This window comes from Anser cygnoides, chromosome 15 (assembly GCF_040182565.1).
Source record: "Anser cygnoides isolate HZ-2024a breed goose chromosome 15, Taihu_goose_T2T_genome, whole genome shotgun sequence".
Lineage (NCBI taxonomy): Eukaryota > Metazoa > Chordata > Aves > Anseriformes > Anatidae > Anser > Anser cygnoides.
Genome location: NC_089887.1, coordinates 8,215,274 through 8,239,288, shown reverse-complemented (window position 1 = coordinate 8,239,288; position 24,015 = coordinate 8,215,274). Strand labels below are relative to the sequence as shown.

The 24,015-nt window shown below is 41.6% G+C and overlaps 2 protein-coding genes across 5 annotated transcripts; one reads left to right on the top strand and one right to left on the bottom strand.

Moving 5' to 3' along the window:
* Window positions 1-23,996, bottom strand: CRYM (crystallin mu). 4 transcript variants are annotated; one of them, XR_010825072.1, is made up of 10 exons: window positions 23,380-23,996; window positions 22,986-23,136; window positions 21,883-21,945; window positions 19,214-19,315; window positions 18,501-18,684; window positions 16,227-16,348; window positions 15,277-15,361; window positions 9,511-9,810; window positions 550-3,779; window positions 1-361 (listed from the first exon to the last, which is right to left on the bottom strand). XR_010825072.1 is itself a non-coding variant. In XM_048068277.2 (8 exons), exons 1-8 carry the CDS (start codon window positions 23,550-23,552, stop codon window positions 3,727-3,729), a joined length of 933 nt encoding a protein of 310 aa, XP_047924234.2. In that variant the 5' UTR covers window positions 23,553-23,990; the 3' UTR covers window positions 2-3,726. The 4 variants fall into 4 exon arrangements, 2 of the variants coding, with proteins under 2 accessions (XP_047924234.2, XP_047924228.1); XR_007165029.2 differs by having other exon boundaries at window positions 1-3,779; XM_048068277.2 differs by lacking the exon at window positions 9,511-9,810 and having other exon boundaries at window positions 2-3,779; window positions 23,380-23,990.
* On the top strand, window positions 4,210-9,522 carry ANKS4B (ankyrin repeat and sterile alpha motif domain containing 4B). The gene is made up of 2 exons (XM_013177044.3): window positions 4,210-4,633; window positions 7,834-9,522. Exons 1-2 carry the CDS (start codon window positions 4,470-4,472, stop codon window positions 8,882-8,884), a joined length of 1,215 nt encoding a protein of 404 aa, XP_013032498.3. The 5' UTR covers window positions 4,210-4,469; the 3' UTR covers window positions 8,885-9,522.
* Window positions 23,997-24,015: the final 19 nt, after the last annotated feature.

The following is a 24,015-nucleotide window of genomic DNA, read 5'->3' as shown; positions in this document are numbered from 1 at the left end:
TTTACAATCGGAATCACTGCTCTCAAAAGCCATGATTATAGCGAAAATTAATGAAACAGATTCTGAAGCTTTGTGCTAGGTTGTTGCATTATTTATCTATTTCTATTTAGCTTGGACTTAACACGGTAGGGGAAAAAAGGGTTTCAAGTACACGCCCTCTGTAAAACTACCCAAGCGAGGTACTTTCAGGCAGAGTCAAATCTGATGCAAAGTTAAACCCGTTCAGTTTCCCCGTGCCTGATTCACAGCTTCATCCAGTTGGTGGGAGATGCAGGTCATGTTCCTGGAGGCTGGCTGATGCTGGGCTGGTGGCTACACGGCAGAAGCTCCATCTCAGGTCATGTCTGAGTGTTGCTGCTAGCTGGGGAGAAATGCAACACAACGCAAGGTATATTAGCAGAAGGACAGGCTGGCCTTGCCTGCTAGAATTAACTGAGGGTTTTGCCTGCTCCCAAATGGCTTGTAACAGATTCTGGCTTGTGTTAGCTGAAAGATAGTGGTGGACCAAACAGCATTTAACAGTTAGAGCAATGCGATTGCCATAGTCACCTGGATTTGCCCTGCAGTGCACGTTAGCATCTCCTGACATCAATATTCTAGTTTGTAAGATTGCAGGATGTGATCCATCAGCATGTGCTAGGATAATTGGTTGTTGCTTCACTTAACATGTCTGAATTCCAGGGTGTGCAACACAAGCCGCAGAGAAAGCACGGCCATTTCTCCTTTCAAAAAGTTCAGTTCCACCTGTTCTGAGTTGCTGAACCTGTGAAAATAACTATGGCCTGAGTTATGTGGTTAAATATCTAATTCATGTCCTGGAACACAAAACTATCTCCTTGACTCTCTTACTTTTCTGCTGAAAAAACCTGCAAGTTCTCCTCTTCAGTTCCTCTTCTTTGTTTACTTATTTGAGTTTCTGACTTCGGCAAAAAAAAAAAAAAAGGCATTGCTCAAGATCAGTGCTGAGCACTGGGGCATTGCATAACAACACTGGAGAACACAGATCATCTCAGCCCGGATGCACATTCCCATGGGTTTTGCCTGCCTTTGGGTCACATAGCAGCAGCAGGACAGCATTTCAGACAGCAATTCACTGTCACACAACATCATCACTGCTTCTAGCCCTACAGAAGTCCCCCAGTCTGCTTTTACATGCCCAGCGTGGGCGGGTGTCGAGGTGTGAGGGTGAAGAGAGACAGGGCTTTGGTTTGCTGGGTTTGCAAAATTTCCAGTTCATGCATCTTTCCCGATCAACTGGGACCTTGCTGCTGAAATGCTGCATGCAGGCAGACGGCGAGGGCTGGAGCCCACAACCTGAGCAAAGATGACTGCAGGATGGGGTCTCAGCCAGCGCTGGTGGGGGGGGACACACAACCTCTCTGTGGAAACAGCGCGTACAGCAACGGTGTTCTTGGACACAGCAGTGGGAGCTTTGCTTGTGTGAGGAGTGAAAAATACCTTTTTATGGTTGTTTAGATGTTGCTATCATCTCTGATTTGTGTAGCCACAGTCACCCTGTGTGAACAACCTCATTCTTCTCCAAGCCCATTAGTTCCAGCGATCTCATTAGACAAGTAGAGACTTACTTGCCTCCCCTTGTATGGCCTTTACCATCCTGCATTTGTTGCCCATGAAAGTTGCAATGAGGCAATGTTGTGCTAGATAATACCTCATGCAAAACAGATGGCACAACTTCGCTGTTTTTCTCCCAGGCAAGTAATACAGGGCTCTGAATTATCTAGAACAACGTAACTAGTGATGCTGTAGTATTACTAGATAAATAGTTTGTTTAACTGGCAATATTTTCTTTGAGATAGTCCTTGAAAGAAATAGAACAATAATCATATATGTAGCAAATTCCAATAACAAAAGAAAACTGCTAGTTAAATAATTCATTAGTTTACAACACGTACCATTACAACAGAGTTTCTCCTGAGCCTGGTAGGACATTTCAATTGGAAGTGGAATGGTTTTGAAGTTCTTTTCAGACCCAAAAAGAAAGGCTTCATTCTAACTACTTAGAGACTTTAAAAAGTTCTCAATTTTGAGCGTTGCTCTCAAAAGACACATCTCCATTCAGGCTGAGAAATTTAATTCATTTGACATTGAATCATTTATTGCATTTTAAGTTGAGGTTTTTAGATGGGACAAGAATAAACAAATACCAAGAGTTTAGAAATAGATGGAGATTTTGTTTGGTCTTTTTTTTTTTTTTTGTGATGCCTGCTTTTGTGACATAAATAATGAGAAAGTCCTACAGCCTCTCTCCAATTGAAGTGGGTTTTGCTTTACCTCTAATTAAAACTTAAAACAATAATTTTCCACTTAGTATCATATAAAGCAACTCTCTTCTGAAGTAAATATTTTGAGATGTTAAATGACAAAAATCTCTCTGAGATCAATATTTTGTGTGATGAATTAGTTAACAGAAAAGCTAAAGAATATAATTCTATAGTAGAAATCAATAATTAAAAGAAAACAAAAAGGACTCTTTTACCACTGACTCACTTTGATAGATGTAACCGACAATGCAAGATGTCAACGTACAAGAAAAAAATGCTGTCTCCTCTCTGCTACCAGGCACTGGTGGTATAGGTAATACATGCCAGGGTGATCATTCTACACTCATGAGAGTAAAAGAAATTATAATACCCTTTATTAAGTAAAGGAAATAAAATGTGATGGCATTGAGAAACAGCTAATCTAAAATATATGTAAAAACTGTGTGTATTACCTGTCTTTGTTCTGCACCTTTTTTTTTTTCATTTTTTTTCTAGTAGCTGTAAATTTAACTCAGTGCTGAGCCTGGTTAAATAGAAAATAGAATAAATCACTGCAGTTTTTCTTAGAAAGGTATAAACAGCGGTGCCAGGAACCTGACAAGAGCTGAGGGTAACTGTCCCCTGCAGCAGGAGAGAGGTGGGCTTGGGTGAGGCACAGCCCTTCCTCACCACCCCGGGGGGCCGGGCAGCACTGAGGCAGCCCTGCCTGTGGACCGCATGAAGGAAAACCAGAGCTTCAGCTTACCCCTACCTGGACTTGTTTATTCAGAGATTCAAACCTGTTACAGGACCTGACAGGCTCTTCTTGTCTACGTGGAGGAAAATGTTGGTACAAGCTTGTTCCTGAAGAGCTCTTCAGTCCCTGTCTGAGAAAATAATTATGAGACAAAGCCCATTTGGAGAGGTCTGCTGTGCGTTACATGGGTGGCATTATGGGAAGTAAATGAGGTGGCTCTCCATCCAGTAATTGCACCAATTTCAGACAATGAGCTGGTTTGCAATCGCTACCGCTTCTGTAACAGGGGCATAATAAGCAACAGAACCTCACTGCTAATTGCCAAGAGTACTCTCTCTGAGATACAGGTTAATTCAGTTAGTCATGGAAAACAGCTTGACAAAAAAGTAACACTGAGCTGGCAGCTGTTGTCAGCGTGACCAGAAAAACACACAGCCCGGGGCATTTTATTTACCTACTGATATCTTCTCAGCTACTGTGTTAAAGCTGACTTTTTATGTGGTTTTCTCTTAGCAATTCTTTTGAACTTAAACATTAGAATTGTGGTCTAACTCTACAAGCTTTCACTCATAGGTATAGCCCTTAACTCCGCTGAAATCAATGTAAATAATTTCTACGACAGGAAGTGTGAAAATGGGACTGGACCGATCTGTTCCACGGTGAGGACTGCAGTGCATGTGGGGCAGTGGGCTCAGGACCATCACGTTTCTATTTCTTAAATTCCGTCTGCCATCTTGAGGAAATCATTCCGATTTTTTCACCTGCATCCAAACATAGAGATTACAGTACCAGTTAGATGAGCTTACATTTGCCAAGTGTGTTAAGATTGGAGACTGTGGTTTTCTCTACTGTGCCTTGTGGACCAGCTGGCCAGCCTTAGCCGAACACCTCCCGGCCCTGACAGGCCTGCTTCCACCCACACATCCGTCTGCGTGCACCAAATCGCTTCATGGATGTGGCTGTCTTTGCGGGGGAGAGGCTTGTTTTTAAATGCAGTAACCCAAATAAATGACAGGTTACAAACAGCTTCCCCGGTGAAGGTTACACAATATTTTAGCTTATCAAAACTCAAGGATTTGTTTTTACTTAGGGTGAAATCTGGTCACGTTGACATCAATGGTAAAGCTTCTTTCAAAGACAGTTTTCCCAGAATAAATAAGTTTGGAAAAGCAGCTGAGACCCGGAAAAGATGAATGAATCCCCTCTGTGTTTAAATAGACAAATATGCAATGGGAGGTAAGCAGCAGAGCCACCCCTCAGGAAATGAAAGCATTCACCACACCGCTGCCCTATTGCAGCACTCCAGTTGTTTGCTAGGATGAACTTTGCCTCCTCATATTCATCCTCAAGGTGACGTCTCAACTTGTAATCATTAATGGACTATCCCTGTAATGGAAGGGTAGCTGTACCGTCTGGACAGAGCTGCTTCAGGAAACCAGAAGTTACTGAAAATGTCGAGCAGGTATCACAAAGCAGCAGCTGATGGCAATCTGGACCTTTTGAAAGAAGCCACTAGAAAAGATCTTAATACTTCAGATGAAGATGGGATGACGCCCACCCTTCTGGCAGCATACCACGGGTATCTAGAAGCTCTAGAGGTCATATGCCGGAGAGGGTGAGTGAATCAGCCTCCATTTCTCATGAACTTGTGGCTCAAAACTATAATTAGTGTATATTTCTAATGCTGCCGTGACACCAGACCCAAAAGGCTGAAAATCCTGGTCATTTCTTTCAATGCATTGCCAAGAACTGTTTCTCCTCATTCACACGGGTTTAGGCCCAGAACCTGTAAACGGGTCTGTACATGGGGTTGGTGAAGCTCTCTCTAATGGAGAAGTGGGCCGACAGCCTTTTGTGGTTATATATCTTTGGAACTGGCTTTAAAGGTAAATGCCTTGTCTGAAATATTTTTAGCAAAAAATCTATCTCATTTGCTTCCTAAAGTGCAGGTATTAGACACCAGAAGATTTAATGCTTTCCAGAGGCAAGTCACGACTGATAGTTTTGAGACAGTAACATCTAAAATTGTTATTTCTCTGTTTTTTATAGTATTAGCAACTACCATCACACTAAAAATTGTAGTACTGTTTCAGAACTTGGGTAGGGTCCTTGCAAACTGAAAAAGAAAAAAAAAAAAAAGATTTTCTACTGTTTTTGTGTTTTGTTTTGTTTTTGTTTTTTTCCTAATAGTAATAGTTCTCTTTTTGTCATTTAAATGTACTAAGTTAAAAGGTATTATTGAAAAGGCCATTACCTCTACATATCATCTCAGTATTTTCTCTGCTTGGAGTCTACCTTTTAAGGCATGATTCTCTAGCAAGATTTAATAGAAGAAAATGCAGTACATAAAATATTCTTTCTGGAATGAGATGAAGATCAACCTGCATTTTCAATCATAACAGTTTAAAGAAGATTGGAGGGAAAGTTTAATAACTATTTGGGTATATTTAGTGTTACTTTCTTAAAAAAAAATAGAAATGAAAATATAAAATAAAAAGGGGTTTGTCATAGACTTGCTTTAAGGTTCATTGAGCTCAGGCGTGGCTGTAATAGTACAATAAAAAAGACCTTTGGACTCTACAGCTATGGCTGTGTCCCCGAGGAAAAGCAAAAATAGACTGGCAGTTTTTCAACTTGTATAATTAAGGCAGGTCCAAGGAAATACCTAGAGTCAGTAAAGGTCTCTGAACATCTAGAAGACAGAATGACTACCTAATGAACAAATAACTAAGTAATCTTTTCAATATGTGAGTTAAAAATGTCTTCTACTATATATGCTCATAGAAGTCACAGCAGGTGACACAAAGATAAGAAATTTCTATTTATTTGTTACTTAATGTATTTTTAACTCACTTTTTTTTTTTTTTTTGATAGAGGGCAACTTTGGGATAGCATTGCTCTCAAAATTATCAAACATATACATCCACTTCTATTTTAATCCAAAATTTCTTGATACAATCAGTAGGCTGAGGCTGTCAGAGATATGGCTGTAGTCTCAGTAGTTCTCTTGGCAGAAGCTGAACTTTGGAAGGTGTTCAACCTGTTCTGCAGTCAGGCAGTGTCTTCTGAGAAAGTATTTTAATTTTTTTAATGAAGCCATCCTTTCCTTGAAGCAAAGAAGGCTTTCTGACAAAGGCACTGAGATACAGGATGTTTTTTCTCTAGTGGTTGCAGATTTTAGGACTCTGAAGCCTGCAACACACTCAGCCCTTGGAAAATGTAGCACTATTAAAAATAAGCCCTTTCATCTTGTAAGAGTTTGTCTCCCAGACATTAAGAGGTGTTTTCTCTGCCTGCTTTGAAGGCACATGAATGGAGGCAAGACCAAGTAACAGATCTGCTCTCTTTAGTGTGAGCTTCCTTCTTGGTGCTTGAGAAAGCAGTGGAAGAGGAGTAAGAGATGCCAAAGTAGATGTAAAACTTTGTCCAAAGTCCCCCTGAGCTGGGAATTGACACTCTGGTTTGTGAATTGTTTGAGACTCAAAGGCTGGCAGGCTCCAGAGGGAAAACAGACCTCAAACAGCTCTGAAGGGGCCCTGGGGAGGATGGATGTCCCAGCCCTTCCAAGGCCAGGATAATGCAGACAGTTGCTAATGTGGGAATGAAGGAATCTGGCACGCTTTGCAGCAGTTCCCCAGGGTACAGCCACAAAAGCAGAAATTTGTACACATGGTTTTCACATGTCTAAGTGGGAAAACTTTGATGCTCAGCTGCCACCTCCCTGTAGAAATGCCTGCACTCTCGGAGCCTGGCCTGCTCAGGCTTGCTCTTGTTTCTCAACACAAGCAGCTGCGTGCTTCAATTCTACATGGCCCCTAGTCTCCCACTTGCCTGTAGCATTTTAGGTTGAATTCTGATGTTCTCAGAACTGGCCCTCAGCAAATATGTTAGTGTTTTTTCTTCCAGAGATATTCACTGACAGAGACCAACACCTGAAGGAGATTTTGTGATAGTATGTACAATTTCATCCATGGTACAACGGCCATGGAACAGATATCCAAGACTTTGTAAATTTTTCCAAGGTTATTAAAGGCTTTGGAATACTGTGGTTGCCTGACCTGTTGGTCACAGATGACCCAAGTTTTGATCGGAACCATGGCTGATGTTGATCCCACCAAATAAGAATTAATAGATTCAAGCCAATTCTAGTCCACAAGCACCAGCTCAATGTGAAGTCAGTGCAAGAGTTAAAAAGTTCTCTGGCTTTAAATTTTATTGAAAAGACATGGTATTTTGTTTTCAAATGAGCTTCTGCTTTCCAAACCCCATGAGTAAAAGAAGCTTAAGGAGAACAAAAGTGATGAAGAAAAACAGTAGCATCAGTCTCAGCTTAATCCAGCAGCAATGGAGAGAAATGTGTAATCAGGGCTTTACTCCTAATCATTTACCTATTACCTGCTAAAGAAGTGACTGTATGGACACAATACAATATGCATCAATGCGATCACTGAAGAATCCTCCTAATATTGTCCTTGTGTTTGACAAGCAAAAGGAAAGAGTCACCCAAAAGCCTCTAAAATATTCTGCCCAGGAGCGGTTGAAACAGTTTTGCAACCAGTTCCAATGACTATAAGTCAAAGCCTGCTTTCAGCAGTCTGTGGCAGAGTAGTCAGAGCTGCAGCCTTTTGCCTGCATACTCAGTGCTTGAGGTAAGTAGGTGCAGCACCGATCTCCAGAACGGAGCTAAACTGACTCATTTTGTTTGTGCTGTACTCCTCACAGCAAAGCTGAGGTAAACATTTAGTATTTGTTCAGTTCCACTGCAGTGTTATGCTTGGGTACGTCCAGCTCATTCTGTGCTATTTTCCTTCTCAGAGGTGATCCAGACAAATGTGACATCTGGGGGAGCACTCCTCTCCATCATGCTGCTTGCAATGGTCACATCCACTGCGTTTCTTTTCTGATCAACTTTGGTGCCAATATATTTGCTCTGGACAATGACCTCCGCACACCTCTTGAGGTGGCTGCCAGCAGAGATCGCCATGAATGCGTCAGAATCCTGGACAAAGCTGCCACGGAGCAGAACATGCTGAACCCAAAGAAGGTCTCCAAACAAAAAGCCCAGGCCCAGAGGAATGTGGAGAAACAAATTAAGGAATGTGAGAAACGACAAGAGAAACACCAACATGAAATGAACAGGAATTATATGAAAGAAAATGTTGGCACAGTAACCTCTTCCAAAGGGACACACTCGAGGGTAAAGATGCCTAGCCTCTTCACTTCAAATACAACAACTCCTTTCTCCAAAAATCTGAAAGATACCTTCAAACTGAGGACAAAAAAGACAGCTGGTAGCACAAGAAGCCAGGAAACACAAAGCAATGGCCAAGCAGATGACAAGGATAGGAGAAGTGTGATGCATTTATTTGATGAGAAAGAAGAGGATGAATTACCGAATGACAATGACAGTCGGCTCTCTATTTTCCAGAGGCCAGGTCTCGGCAAGATTGTATTTGGAAGGAATTTGGCTGCAGATGTAAATCCTGGAAGCATGTCTTCTGAGAAAGAAGTCATAAGCTTTAAAATGTCCAGTGAGCTCTTTCAGAATGAAAATGCTGAGAATGACAGGGAAGATGATGTTGAAAATGGTGCTAATATCCCTTGGCAGGAGGAGGAACTCATTTGGGATGATGAGGAAGCAGAAAACACACCCCTTGAGGTATTTCTGGCATCACAGACGCTGGATGAGTTTCTTCCAGTCTTCATGAGGGAAAAAATAGATTTAGACACCCTGATGCTATGTTCTGATGAAGATCTACAAAGCATTCAGATAGAGCTGGGGCCAAGAAAGAAGGTCCTGAATGCTGTGAATAAAAGAAAACAGGTTCTCAAGAACCCTGGAAAGACTGTAGATACTTGCTTATAAATCAATGTACCTGTTGCTGTAACCTGCACACTGATTATCTTTTCCTGATTCAAAATAGCATGCAGTTCCTTTCAGACATCTGCTAAAGTGAAAGGCAAAGAGGTTACCAATTGCTTTAGGATGTATAGCAAGGCCAAAGACATAGATGGCTGTGGTACACAGGATGTTAATTCAAGCACATTCTGCCAAAAAGAATGAATGTGAAGGTAAAAAAACTAAAAGCTTTAGATTCAAAGCTTTTTCTCCCTTCTTATGGAGATTGGATTTCTTTTTGTCTGAATAACTTAAAATATTATTGAAGGCCAGACATGCCACATTCTTTAATAAAACCCTTCCCTTCTTCTCCAAAGCCACAAAAAAAAAAAAAAAAAAAGCATTCCCAGATCTTGAGAGCTTTGAGTTTTCTCCATTCACTCATTCACTTCTGTTAGGTTGCTACAAACTGCCCTTCCTGGTAGTGATGGTATGCTAGAAGCAGAATCTGAACCTTGATTTCAGCTGTGACTTATTGACTCTTATAACTGCAGAATTAATATAAATATGAGTAATTTACAGCAAGTTTTGTGTTCTTGTCAGTCAGGCTTCTTGCTACTGCATTTATATTAATTTAAAAATATATGAAGTACCTTGCCGAGAGATGTTTGGTGTGAGTTGCACGTTCTTTTCTCTTGTATCACTACACTGGACCCATTTGCCAGCATCCATCATGTCCTAAGTGGCATCAAGATGCAATCCTTCTAACTACAAGAAGCTAAGGATTTATTTTCAAAGTTTTTGATCTTTTCTATGTCCTCAGCTTGGTTCCTATAGGGTACATTTGTCATGCAAAGTCCCAGAAACTACGGCTCTTTCATCCAGCATTTTCTGTTGGTCATTTTCAGCCTCAGCCTCAAAATGGCATGTGACTGGGTACACATACACTGAACCTAAAAAAAAAAAAGAGAAAGAGAAAGAAAACAATAAACTGCTTCTGTGGAAGCTCCTGTTCTTTACAGTCCATCCGGAGGCACCCACATCAGGCTTCTCTTCATCTGTCTTGGACCTGTTCCCTTGGGAAGCCAGCACTATCTGATATGAATTAATCATTCCTGTTGTCTTGTGAATCTAATAAGGCTTTGTAGTAACCATGCTCTGGCTAACATCTGAGGTTTTAGAAGCACAATTATTAACAGGACTTTTACCTTTAAATCTCTTTTTATATCTTTTTATTATATATATCTATGATTTCTTCCTTCAGAGTATACTCCATTTATGGACATGTATTTATCCTTTATCTATTTCTCATGGTTCCTTCTTTCTACATCTCATTTCTTTGATTTGTTCATGATGATTCCTTTTCTTGGCTGGACTTTATTCTGCATTCTTTTCTCCTTGGATTCCTGTACTTCAGCACATTGATATTTTCTCCTATTAAGCAGTCACATCAAAATCTTATGCTATGCAACCTCAGATGACTGCTGTGTTCAGCACAGCAATTAAAGCAGACAGCATCCCTCAGCCTCTGTGTTATTAACCTGCTGGGGTGTTTTGGGTTTGGCTATGGAACACCCAAATTTTTAACAAAACAAGAAGCAAATGATGAACTTTTGGTATTCAAGGGTATACGACAAGTGGATTTTGAAGGGTCAAACCCTATCATTCTCACTCACACAACTGAAGTAAAAGTGCAGGGCAGTTTGCTTGACTAGGCCTACAACCCCATTCCCCATCCTGCTCTACCCGATAAGCTATACAGCCATTTATTTTGCAATGTAACTTGGACATCGTTCAGGATTGGCACTCTCCCCCCCAGTCGGCCCCTCTATTTAGCTGCCTAAACAAGTGCTTGTGACCTTCCCACAACTCACCAGCAGTGAACGGTGTCACTCATGGAGGGCCTGGTCAATGGCTACTCTTACCACAGAGCAGCTCCACCTCTGTGGAGCCACCACTGCTATTCTGTCAGGGAATTGAGTGGAAACAAGAAAACGGTCTTTGAACTGTTCTGTGCAGTTCTAAGGCAGCCCCTGCACTGCTGGCCAGAGTACAAGGCAGAATTACTTCTTGGCAAAGGTGGAACGAGCCACTCCTTGCAGGTGCAGGTGGCTGAGAACAGCGTAAGAGCCACAGCCCCAGTGCTAGGACGTCTGTGTCACTGCCGGGGAAGCCAGGCCTCTCCCCGCCCTGCTCCCAGCCTCAGCAGAGCAGGGGGGAAATCCCTCCTGTTTCTCCCAGCAGCCACAGAAGCAGCAAGCCCAGCCTCATTGCCCTGCAGCTCCCCTGGCTGAATTCTACCTCCCCTGAGAACAGGTTGAGACTACAGCTGCACTGCTGCTCTGAAGGCTTGTCGCTAGTACAAGGTGGTGAGCATAACGCACCTTTAAAGCCAGACTTTAAACAACTGGATTGGATCCTTTTATCCAGGGAAATATTTTCCAAGGTTCTGTTAAGCATGCAGGTGCCTGTGGCTGACCAGAGCCAAATGGAGTACCCATAAAGGCACTTGGAGAAATTACACTTTAAGAGTACCAGATTGGGAGAATCTCTGAATTGCACTGAAAATTTCTCTCTGCATATTCAGCTGTAAACCTGCTTAACTGCTAAGACCTCTGACAGTCAGAGAGAATGGCTGAAACTACCTGCACATAATTTGGTTGATGCAGTTGTCACAAGCATGCAGTGTGTTTCAGTGTGTCCTTAGGCATCTGCAGTAACTCTACAGAGCTAGCAGATAGAGCACAAGATCTACAGAAAACCTTTGTCCTTCTAGAGCCGCATGTAGAGGCTGAATATTAAGTCCCAGAGAATGCCCCATGGATTTTTAGGCAACCGAGGAAGCCCCAATACAGCTGCCATTTTAAACTCCAGTAAAATACTCCCAGCCCTTTTCTTGCAGGGTGGTCCTGGAAATCGGCCTCTGGCATAGAACAGCCATGTTGAACAATAGAGGGGGAAAAACAGTAAGAATGCTCACACTTCATTCCCCCTCCCCCCGCCCTTTGCTGTTTCCCTCGAGTTTTTCACCACCCTCTTTGTTTCTTCTATAATTTGGAAGCATTTAAATTAGTGAATCCTAGATCTCACTCCTTAGTAACATTCATACAGCACATTCAACGAGAGACGTGTATCATGTGCGATCTTATGGTCCAATCCAAAGCCAATTGTAAAACCATGGGATCTCACACAAACACAGCTCTGCCAACTACAAGATTTTCTTTCTTTAAGGATTTATTACTCTGCACTGGACAGAGATCAGGAGGAGGGAATGTACAATGCAGGACAATGACTGCAAAACTGAGTATTACAATGGAGCAGAGTGGTCTGTCTTTTTCCCTTTACATTGTGATCACATCTACTGTAACAGCAGTCACTGCAACAGCTTACTTTCTTCCTGATCTTCAAAACACTACCCAGAACAGACAAACAATGGATAACAAAATGAAAGTCAAACAGCAGTAGCTATTTATTTTTAACATAAATGCAAGTTACACAAATCTTGAGACACTAATTTGTAAGAGAAGAAAACATGGAAATTAAGCCTACTATTTTTACCCTTCCCCCACCCCCCAAAATCTAAGATGACATAGAAGCAACTTCCACTGTAATTGAATTGAACACTCTTCAAGAATTCAGAAGTAAAATGCTGAAGCTAGGCTCCCAGACCCTCCTATTGCCAAGGAAAGCTGAGAACACTGTTTTCAGACTCAGGTCTTTGGACTGGCTCCATCTACTTTTTAAAGTGCATAGTCTGTAGACAAGTACATGTGAAAATAAACCGTATGTCTGCTTCCCAAACACCGTGCCTCATCTCAAATTACAAATTTTGATCCATACAGGCACAGAACTTTGATAATTTTCTTATAAATAGTAAGTGCAAGTGTCCATACAGTTCCTGAATTACAGAACACCTAAGGCTGTCACATTTGCCTCATGCTAGTGGAGTTCTCCATCACTGAAGTAACAGGCTCAGCCAACACGCACATTTCTGAATGCTTCATGAATGACATGAAGAAAAAAACACGTCTAAAAATACACAGGTAACTTTGCTATAATTAAAAAGTGTAAAAGGTAGTAGAGAAATATCTGTTCTTGTTTCCACTGATATAAATAAGATCAGTGGAGTTAAACTTTTATCCTCATGAACATATCCTTTGGCCCCATTCACTTACTGGCCTGGTACCCTTCCATGCTGAAATTGTACACATTATAAACTCTGCCACTTACTAGCTTTTTCCAACTAATTTACACCAAGCTTATAATTTGGAGTATTACTTACGCCACACCTGCACTGTACTCATTAACATCTTCTACACTTACTTACGCACCATCAGAGGCTTTAACACTAACTGCTTCTGAACCTCCTTCCTCTTGCTCCATTTATTCTATGTCATCTAATCCTTCTACAGAAGGAAGGAATAGCCTACAAGAAATAATATGCAAGACGAAATAAAATTTCACAAGGCACAACTCTGGCTTGAGACAAGAATTTGTTTCCAGGGCAATGGCTATTTTTCAGCAGATGCTCAATCTTTTGTAAGGCAGTTGCATAACAGCACAAAACTGGAACTTCTTCTGTAGAACATCCCTGGGCTCCTCTGGCAAGAAAGGATCATTGAAATTCCTGCTCCAGCAAATACCCACTGGCATGAAAGAACAATTACCAAATGGTGCATGGTACAGCCAAGCTGAAAATATTTGCCTGTATACTTGAAGTTTATCCCACTGAACTCAGCGTTGTTTCAACCTTCAAGAAACTTAGAAAAGAACTTACAAACACTATAGATTAACAGGCAAATCTCCCAAGAGAATACAGATAAAAGTTAAGTCAAAAAACATTTTTAGTGCTCACATTTTGGATGACTCCTTGCAACAAGAAAATTGCAAAACTCCAAACAGGAATGTACTAAAAAAGGTACTGCATATAGTTTCCTCCCAGTTAAAATGTACATAATAGTAGCTCCGATTTTGCACTCTTTGAGCCTTCCTGAGCCAGGTCTTTTATGGAAACACATCTAACCATAGGGAAGGCATCATTTTTTAATACAAAAGTCCCACTCAGGAGTGTGCTCTTAAATGGAAATCAGTCGGGTCTGAGGGCAGGAAGTGAGGGCTGTCAGGGGCTGAAAGTAAGGATGGTGACTTCTAGACCCCAGCCTGATCTGGAAGGGAAGATGCGTACTTAAGCCTGGGTGGGCTGTGTCCCCAGGAGAGACTGAAGACTAGGTAACTGCCCGTGTAGTACCGAAACCACAGTGCTATTTGAAGTACCATCACAATTAAACATCACTCTGTTCTCTGAACTGCTGTCTTCTACCCAGTAAGAATTACCCCTCTGGAAACATGAAATCTACCCCCAGATTCCTGCTACAGAAATAATTAAGGAGGAAATGCACTGATTCCAGAATTATACCAAAATACATAAATACCTGTTAGTGTCAATGCAAATATCTAACACTTGCCATTTACATGAGATACATTTACTAGTAATACTGCAGGTATCTAACACTTGTCATTGGAAAACACTTGACATTTTACTTTTCATTCTTGAAAGTTGCAGAAGGGCTGCATTCAAACAGGATTGCTGCCTTTCTCGTTAGCAAAAAATCCAAGGAAACTAAGTGCAAATGATTTTCTTCATATTTTATGGCCTCGTTGGCATTGTAGACTTCTGTCTTTAGTTAGCAGCTGACCAGGAATCATAAACAAATTTTGCTGCTACTGTATCTTCAACCGCCATCCCTGAAAGAGAATTAGTCATCTTCAAACAGCTCTTCAGCTGTATGCAGTAGTATAGCTTCAGAAGGGAACAGAAGGACTTAGGAAGTTATCTAATTGGACAGGAACAGGATTAACTCCCCAACCCAAACACCTTCAGTGTTATGTTCAAAATTATTGTCACCATGTAATTGTTGTGTGTCTGATATGAAGTTAATGTAATAGCATGAATCTGATTTTCTGATTCAGCGTTTACATCACAGTTTGACCCTTTCAGATACATCATGCAGCTCAGAACATGGTAACTAATCACCACTCCTGTTCCTTCCCCCAAACGGCAGCCACAACTCTACACTGCACTGTCACATTATCTGTAGGTTGGACAGACTTTAGAGGCATGACAACAGGACATTCACGTTGGAGCTGTCTTAATAAACGTTGCATTCATTTTGAATAACTGAAATGGAAAAGGTACTTTTCCCATTGTTTGCTTGCTTTCTTATCTCTTTTTATTACATCAGTCCTGCTAAATCAATAAAAAGTGAAATAAGGGAAAATGCAAATCACAGTCTAGTTCCTTTTGGAGAACGTGTTGCCACTGCAGTTTTAAAGATGATTAGCAGTTTTCCCACGCATTGGGGACCTAATAAATAACAAGGCATTGTCTTCTGTCAGGCTTGCACATAGGAGGGGCTTACCCAGTGATTTAAAGACTGTTGTTTTCTCAGGCAGGGCTGGTTTTGTACCCTTCAGTACCTCTCCCAGCTCAGCAAAAATCTCCGCCTGTGAAAAAAATACATTTATAAAAAAATATATTTATACAGAAATGTAATATCCGTATGTACATTAAAACTTTTTTTTTCTGAGTGACTTCAAAAGAAACCCCTCCAGTTCTGCTATCCCATAACTGATTCCTTTCTGTTGAAAAGCAGATCAGTATTCAGATCAATAATAGAGAAACTGGAAAGAAATCTCAGAGAAGTGGAATGCTTTTCAGGGAAAAAACATTTGTCAGAGTTTCCTCCGTAAATAAGCTTTTCACAGTGGATAGTTTGTTACCTATCCAACAAAAGAGACGTGGCTTCACATACCTTACTTTATCTGACCCTCTTATATTAAACCTCAGAAGTGGAAACCATATTCATTCTGTACAAATATTAGAAGAAGAAAACTCCAATAAACCTAAAATAGTCTCTTCCCATCAAATTTCTGCAGATCAGTAACTGTCTGCTTGGCTTCTGTCATCCAGTCTCTAGAGGCCAGATTTGTGTCAGTCACACTGAAATCTCATGGGAAAGAATTTACAGGTTTTAACAAAAAGATTTGAAAAATATGCAAGAACTACTGAATGGTGCAGGAAACATACATCTTTCAAAACAATACTTTGTACACAAAGACCAATGTTGAAAGTATGCTAATGTCATATGGTGCCATGTAATGGTTAATAATGAATGCACATGGTTCTGTCAGAGATACACAGAATTTCCCATTCAAGATCTGTTTTATCTTTCAGCCTGTGCTTGGAAATTCCTAGCAGCCACATCTGATGCTCTGAAAAATTTCAGTGCAGCACATCATCCACACTAGCTCACTTCGAACACAAGCCAACTGCCACAAAGAGAAGGTCCCTCATTTTAAAAAGCCTCACCTTTGATAATATAACATCTCCTGATTCAGTAAGAGCAGCCTCTCTGGAATCCACAAACAGAACAGAATTGTTCATCAGTTCATCATCCAGTTCTCGCCAGTCTGGTCTGCTTGCTCCAACAGCTAAAACAATAAAACTGATGAACTTGGGAAGAATATTTAAAGCAAATTCAAAACATGTTTTGTCCAAAAGACACGTGTGAACTAACAATGGACATCACTGTGGAAATGTAATATACAGTCTGACATTATCACTGGTGACATGCTCATTGGTTTTAAAAAAACAACAACACAAAACGGGATGCACCTGAACAACTGGTGAAGGCTGGGATTTCTCTCAACCTGGCCTCAGCTGTAATGCCGAGGTGTATATGGCCTGCTTCTGTAAGGTGCTAATGCCTTAAATTTCCATTAGCGTCAGTTAAAGATGACATTGGGTCCAACCCTCCAAAAGCATTACTGTTCATTAAAATGTACAGCAACCTTGAGCTCTAGTCAGCTAGATGCTGCTGCTGACAAAGGTCTTGTAATCCTCATAAGCGAACCCAGAACAACTGGAACCAATAGGTCATTGCACTTCAACCTGCTGAAGCATTAAGCTGCAACTCTCTGTGAAGCAAATCTCACAGAACTGAGGTTCTTCGCTGGCACTGTTTCCATCTCTTTGGTAGACTAGTCAAACTGCTCCTACCAAATAATGCTAACAAGGCAGAGAAGGGGAGATAGCACTCAGCCTTCCCTCATCACATACCTTTATATTTCTGTACGGATGTGAAACTGTATGTGTAAGTACAAAACAAACAAGCCTTTGTTAGCAGCACTGAGAATGACACCAGTACTTAAGTGTGACATAATTATTCTTTTCTGCTTACATAAGGCACCATTGGAACAGACCTCAATCATCTGGCAAGGCAACTCAGGGAAGATAATCTTAAGGTTAAAGAGACTACATCTCTTCTGCAGACAGTGGCCTCAGTTTCTGTGACTGCCAAGTTAAATGATGGTGGTTGTTTGTGTGTCCCCCCCAAACAAAGTTAACTAACACAGCTTCTCTAACACATTTTATATTTGTCAGAAGATTATCCCTGGCCAGACACTCTGGGTAGCTGAGCCATAAGAAAACCATCTCCCTTTGTCCATTATCTCTTGCACCCTCCTCCTCTTTCATCAGATCGTTGCCAAATGACCTGAATTTTATCATCCTTGAATTTGATCCAGAATGCGTTCATGTTATATGTCTATAGAGACAAATAAGATTTGAACAATCCCTCATTTATCCTTAACAGATCAGAAGCAAAGTAGTTTGCAGCAAAGACCTGCACAAGCAGACAGAGCTGAATTTTACTAACAAGGATTTTTAAACTTATAGCTCCTATTGTCTCCTTGCAACATTGTAAGTAGTACAAATTGAGCAGGTTATACATACCTAGAAAAACTAAAGAAGTTAAACTGCTTGATTTGTCTTAAGTACAGAAAGATCATTACAAACTTTTCATAGGTTAATGAAAGTTTTACTGTAGTCAAACATTTTCTAAAAGTGTCTGACTGTTATGGAATAACAGATTCCATGTTGCCTGAATGCCTAAATGGAGAAAGAAGAAAAGAAGACAAAGAAAGGAAAAGGTTTTTTGTGTTATGTGTCGCTTCAGTGACTGTAGATCTTAATTGATTTTGGTTGTACTTCTGGCTACCATGCCGTGACATAACACAGACATCATTCAATGACAAATGACTAAATAGAGTTTGAAAAATTGGTAGGATGCTGCTGGAATGTGGGAACTTACTTTAAATCGTGCCCTTTGACAAGTTGCTTTTGCCTCATTACCATGCCATTTGGAAAGTTCACAAGGTCATCTGAATCAGGCCCACAATTAAAAAAAATAAACAAATCTGACCACGTCCAGGAACTCCAAACAATACCATGGTAACATCATAAGGCAGGAAAAAAAAAAACTCCCTATAATGAGAGGTCAAACTATGAGGTTCTTACTTGGTTACTGCATTTTTTATTTTTTTTTTTTTAACTCCAGTAAAAATCAATGTGATCAGCCCCAAAATGGACAAATAGAGGAGCTTATGAAAGTGAATGACAGAAGGATGAGTGCTACCAGCAAAACAACAGATTGAGCAGGAATCACTTGGGAAATAACATTTTTGTACAGGCTATTTAAATGGAGAGCAAGTGAACATGAAATAACAACACAGCGGCAAAGATGGTGCACGTGAACATACATGATAATAAATACGTCCTTTAAATGACAAGAACATAGCATACCGTTGATATGGGCACCTGGTTTTACCCACTCTCCAAATAAAATTGGTGTTGTTGCCATGGTGACTGTTATAATCACATCAGCCCCTGTAACTGCCTCCTGAGCAGAAGAGCAGACCTGCACCGGACCATTAACTGAGTTAGCAAACTTCACTGCATTCTCTTTTGTGCGATTCCATATCCTGACCTTCAAGGAAGAAAGGAAAAACAGATCAGCCTGGAGATTTTCTCCTTGTTGAAACAGAACAGACTTTGTTTCAGTTTTCAGTCACATCCATCCTAAACTTTTTTTCTTCCTCTTTAACACTGTCATCATGTAAGTGAGTAAATTCCATGGGTGGTCAGCTACATTTGAATGGCTGTTTTGCAATGCCAGAATAACAGCTCCTTGTCGAACTGTATTTATAAAACCCAAGTATTTCCAATAAATACATTTAATGGAAAGTCACAGAAAGCTCACTCAAACATGGCATACGTAGTAAGATTTTCTCAGAGAAAAAAGCCATCTGAAACATGACTTTGTTTCCAACACGCTTGGACCAACATTTGAGCACGAAATTTTACAGATGTTCATAGTATTACTGTGCTCTGCATAAACAGAATCAAAAATACCATTAATCTCTTACATGAAACTTTGTCTGTAGCATCTTTTATTTATAAAATGTGCTCCTGAAATGTCACAGACAAAAATGAATGTGCCCTGTTGTGTCCATTACCTCCTTAAATGTAAACAGCTCCATGAAGATTTCATAATGGCTATATGCTTGAACACCAGCTCCCAAAATGCACAGCACTTCTGCAAAAGCTGGCATTAACAACTAAATGGTATCAAACATAAAAAAAAAGCAGAGGTAAGACAATATATTAACAGATATAAGAAATAAATATTAAAATACTACAAAAAGAAAGCAGTAATCTTAATCCATTTAAACAAAAAAAATCATGGTTTTGTGCAAAAGCTAGTATTAAATTCCTAGTAATAGAAATCGATATTCAATAACCACTATATACACACATATATATACACACACACACACATATACGATAATGCAAAAGCTAGCGTCAATAGCACCAAAGTACCCCTTGGCTTGATTCTCGATTTGAATTGTTTAGGTTTGTTAAGTCTGAAATTCAGACTTAACATCCAACAGCGTGAACTAACACAGATTCTGGGGCCTTAGCACACACTACTATCAGTATAATGTATCACATCTATGGGATTAATGAAGTGTAAAACTGTAGCGTTGATGTTCTGTACTGGCTGAAAACAGGGCTCACAATACCAAAAGCTATCAGTAGTGAAAGTGGTAGCTGTGTGTGTAAAATGCTCCTGGCAGGCCCAAAATAAACCTTCTTTTGCAGTTGTGAAGTCACAAACTGTAACACAAGCAGAATTTAGCACCGCAAGAGGTAATTCTGATTGAACAAGTGTGGTGATACCCTTTCCCTCTGCCACCTCCTACCTGTCCTTTTACTGGGACGTCCCCAGCTCCTTTCTTTCCCTCCCCCCTCATATATCAACACCGCATTACATTCAGGTTCCTCTCACCCCTTGTTTTTTGTCTTTTCTCCTACACTGCCCATGTCCACATTTGAAGTTGTGATAGCACTGGGCCCTTTCAACATTTTTCCTCATACATAAAATATTTCCCCAGATACCCTGTATTGCTACATATATTTATCCTGTATCCCAAAATACAATGATCTCTAGATCTAGACACAACAGATGGTGAAACTCCTGATTTAGAAGCCTGAGAAAGGAATTTTCTTAAAAACTGTATGTATGCACCATGTACTGTAAAAACAGCAATGTGAAAAAAAATATTGAAGTTCAGACTTATGGTTGTTTTTGGTTTTCTGGTTTAGTTCTCGCCTGTGATTCACCACTACTTGGCAAGGGAGAAGAGAGGGCTGCTGGAGTCCAGCCCTAAGCTATCCTTGTGTCTTGTTTATGCATTTGCTGTGGCCACTCACTTCTGAATAAAGAGCTTTTGAACTGCGTAGGCTCTCAACACTTATTCTGCTGCAAGAAAATTGAAAAAAATCTCATTGATCACATTTTTCAGTAGCAAGAACTCTTTTTAATGTTTCTTTCAAAGACACTGAAGCACTTATTTCAAAGGTTCCTTGCATAAAAGCACTGGGTCTTTAAAAAGTGAATGCCATAAAGGGGGCAAGATGACAACTATGAGCTAAACTCAAACACTCCTGAATAATTCCCAAAACAGCAGACAATAATGAAGGGTCTGATCTTGAAGTCCCTTTAACAGCCAAACTCCTCTGAGGCCAGCAGAGCCCTGACTGTGTAAAAACTGTCAGAACCGTCTAAGTAGAGAATAGATGAAATGAATGAGGGCCTATAACCTAATGTTTGAGGAATCCATTTTAAATTGTTCTGTCCCTTGGGAAGCTCTTGGGGACAGGTTCTTCACTCCAATTTTATGTCAGTTTAGTTCTATTGCCATGGATAGATTTAGGCTGGCATGAAGACTGCCACTAACGAAGTGGTGAGGTCAGCCTTCAGTCTGATGTAAAGCTGACAGGTGAAAAACAAAAGTATTTTTCAGCTCTGGCCCTCTTATTGCCTCATTCTTTGAGGTGAAGACTAAAATACTGCTGCGCAATGGAAGGTGACTTGCTCTCTACCCACTGATAGGGGCCCAGCCAAATATTGTTTTAAAAAAGAATTTGAGAGCAACAATTTCCATCTGAAACAATGTAAAGCAACATACACTAAGATTTACATCACTTGTCTTTCAGACACGGAAGTTTATGGTTGTAGTCAGGGCTAGTCATCTGGACATCTTCCACTGACAAAGAAATTGACCAACTGGACAAGTCATCCAACTATCTTAGACATCATCTGCCTTAAGAGGATCCACACTGCCCCCCTAGAAATACACTTTTTTCTTCTTTCTCCAGGTCCAATGAAATCCACCCCTACTGACCTCACAGCAGAAAATACACATCTAAACAAAACTGAATACGTTACCACAGCTTTATCACCCAATGCCATAAGAAGCATGTTAAGTCAAGCACAGAAAAAAAAAACAAAAAATCAGAGCAACCAAAGCAAATTCCCTGAAGAGTATGCAGAATGAACCACAAAAACACAGCACAGATTCCTCGTACCATCAAATACAAAATATTAAAGCCAAACAGGACTCACACAATTAAACCAGAAAATTGTGCTTTAAGTTTTCCCTGAAGGTACATACACTTAATCCTAATTTAAAGCTGTACTTGAAGTAAACTGACATGCAGTGAAAGACACTTATGTCACTCTCTGTAGTTACTTTCTATATATAAATAAATGTATATATATATATGGTGGTGATAACACCACTAACTGATTCTGTTCTGATTTAAGAAATAGAAGACATACCTTGGTAGCTATTGCAGAAACTGCTGCGGTTCGTTTTGCTGTAATGACACTGCCATCTAGAACCTTTTAAAAAACAAGATGAGACTGAAACAAACAGTAAAAACATGAATAAATGCCCAATATTTTCACCAAGTTGTGGATTATATGCATTAAGTGATATTAAAGGGCATAGACAAAAATATAAAGGTCAGTAATTAGTACTGCAGCAACCACAAACCACATGAAGCCCAAGTACAAGGCGGGCAAATTCTCTGCTTATTCCAGTTCTTTCATGCCATTCCACCAGCATAAATGGAGTGAAAAGCGGTCAAAGTTGAGCTACTCCTAACTCACATGCAGCTGCACTGCACTTCCCTGGGTCTCCAGCACAGGAATTGATACAACTGCAATACTCTGCGCTCTGGTACAATCAGGTACCAGCGCAAGCTAGCAGTAATTCCTGAGCTGCACTGTCTTATTCTGTAACAGAAGGGTGACAGAGAACCATGGAATTCCTTACATGTGTGTATCATGCATGGGGGGACATCCTAGTCTCAAAGTGTATTAATTGCTGTGTATAAATGACTTTTGGGACTTTAAGATAAAGGATGTTTTGCCAATACAGTGTAGAATGAAAGGCTATTATACTTTCCATGACCAGTTTCTGTCCTTTAATAATCATCATTACAACAGTGTAATTAAAATGGCCAACATTCTTTAAAAAAAAAAAAAAAGGATCGTGAATACTATTCCCTTTGATACCAACTGCATTTCTCTTTAGATTTAGGCTTAAGATAGTGCAAGATTCTTTACTCAGCAAGGTTTTTTCCTTCAAAATTCAAGGTAAACTTTTCCAGATCATCTCTCTCTTCTAGTCACCCTGGGAGCCAGACTCCCTTCAAACCACACATGACAGTAAACAGCTGACAAAAGGACACAGAGTACTGTTTAACACACATGAAAGATGTAAGACCTCCGGCCAAATTCCAATTAGGCACAAACACATTTTACTAATGATAAACTTACACCAGTTTACACCAGTGAAGTTCAACGTCTACAAATTAAAAGGAAGAGCTGGCAGAACATTCACAGAGGAGGATGCAGAAGTGTTGCACTCAACTCACAGCTTTTAAAGAGCCGTTGGTTGGGTCAAACAAGAGGACAGTCGCTTGGTGAGAGGGAACAGAGGAATCTTTCTTGTGCTCATAAAAAGTCACCAGCTTGGTTGTCAGAGCATCGTCTGCGGCGCTGTAAGCAGGCATAACTCCCAGGTACCTTTCGAAGAGGATTACTTAATTTCAGCATCAGAGACACCGAAACGGTTAACATCAAGCGCTTACAGGGAAGTTAATCAACAACTGGGTACCACCACCTTTTCCCGACGCTTTGATTTCATCGATCCCTTCCCTTCCCCGCTGCGGGCCCGACCCCCTCCCTCTGACAGCGGCCACGGGAGGCATCACCCCCTGCCCGGCCCGTTCCCCTCGCAGCCCGGGGAAGCAGCCCCGCTCTCCTCACCCGCCGTGAGGCCGCACCGGCACCACGGCGCGCACGGGCTGCACGACGCCCCCCGCCGCCCCGGCCGAGAAGTTGCCCAGGGCGGCCTCCAGCGCCGGCAGCAGGAGGCTGGCGCGGTGCAGGTGCTTCTCCACCTCCTCGCAGCCGATGAAGACGGGCGGAGCCGAGCCCATAGCGAGCGGCGGGACCGAAGCACCGGACAGAGGCACGGGTCTGAGGCATCAGGCTCTGCCCCCCAGCCGCCGCTAAGTATCCGGCGGCTGCCACCGCCCCCCGCCCCTCAGCAGCACCGCCCCGCGGGCCCGGCCTCCCCCTCCCTCAGCCCCCCGGGGCACGGTCGCGCCTCCCGTTGTCCTCGCCCGCTGCTGAGGCGCCTCGCACCCTCAACACACACAGCGGGCGGAGAAACGGCCCCGCTGGAGCTTAAGCGAGCTCCAGAACCCCGAGATCGGCCGCCGGCCCCCCTCAGGCACTGCCGAGGGACGGGGCGGCTGCGAGCGCCACCGAACAGCCGCTCCATGGCTCGCCTCGGCCCCCGACAGCCCCAAAATGGCGGCGCGCCCAGGGCCCCCCACAGCCCCAAGATGGCGGCGCGCCCCACAGCGCCCCGCGCAGGCCGGGCAGATGCGCCCCCTC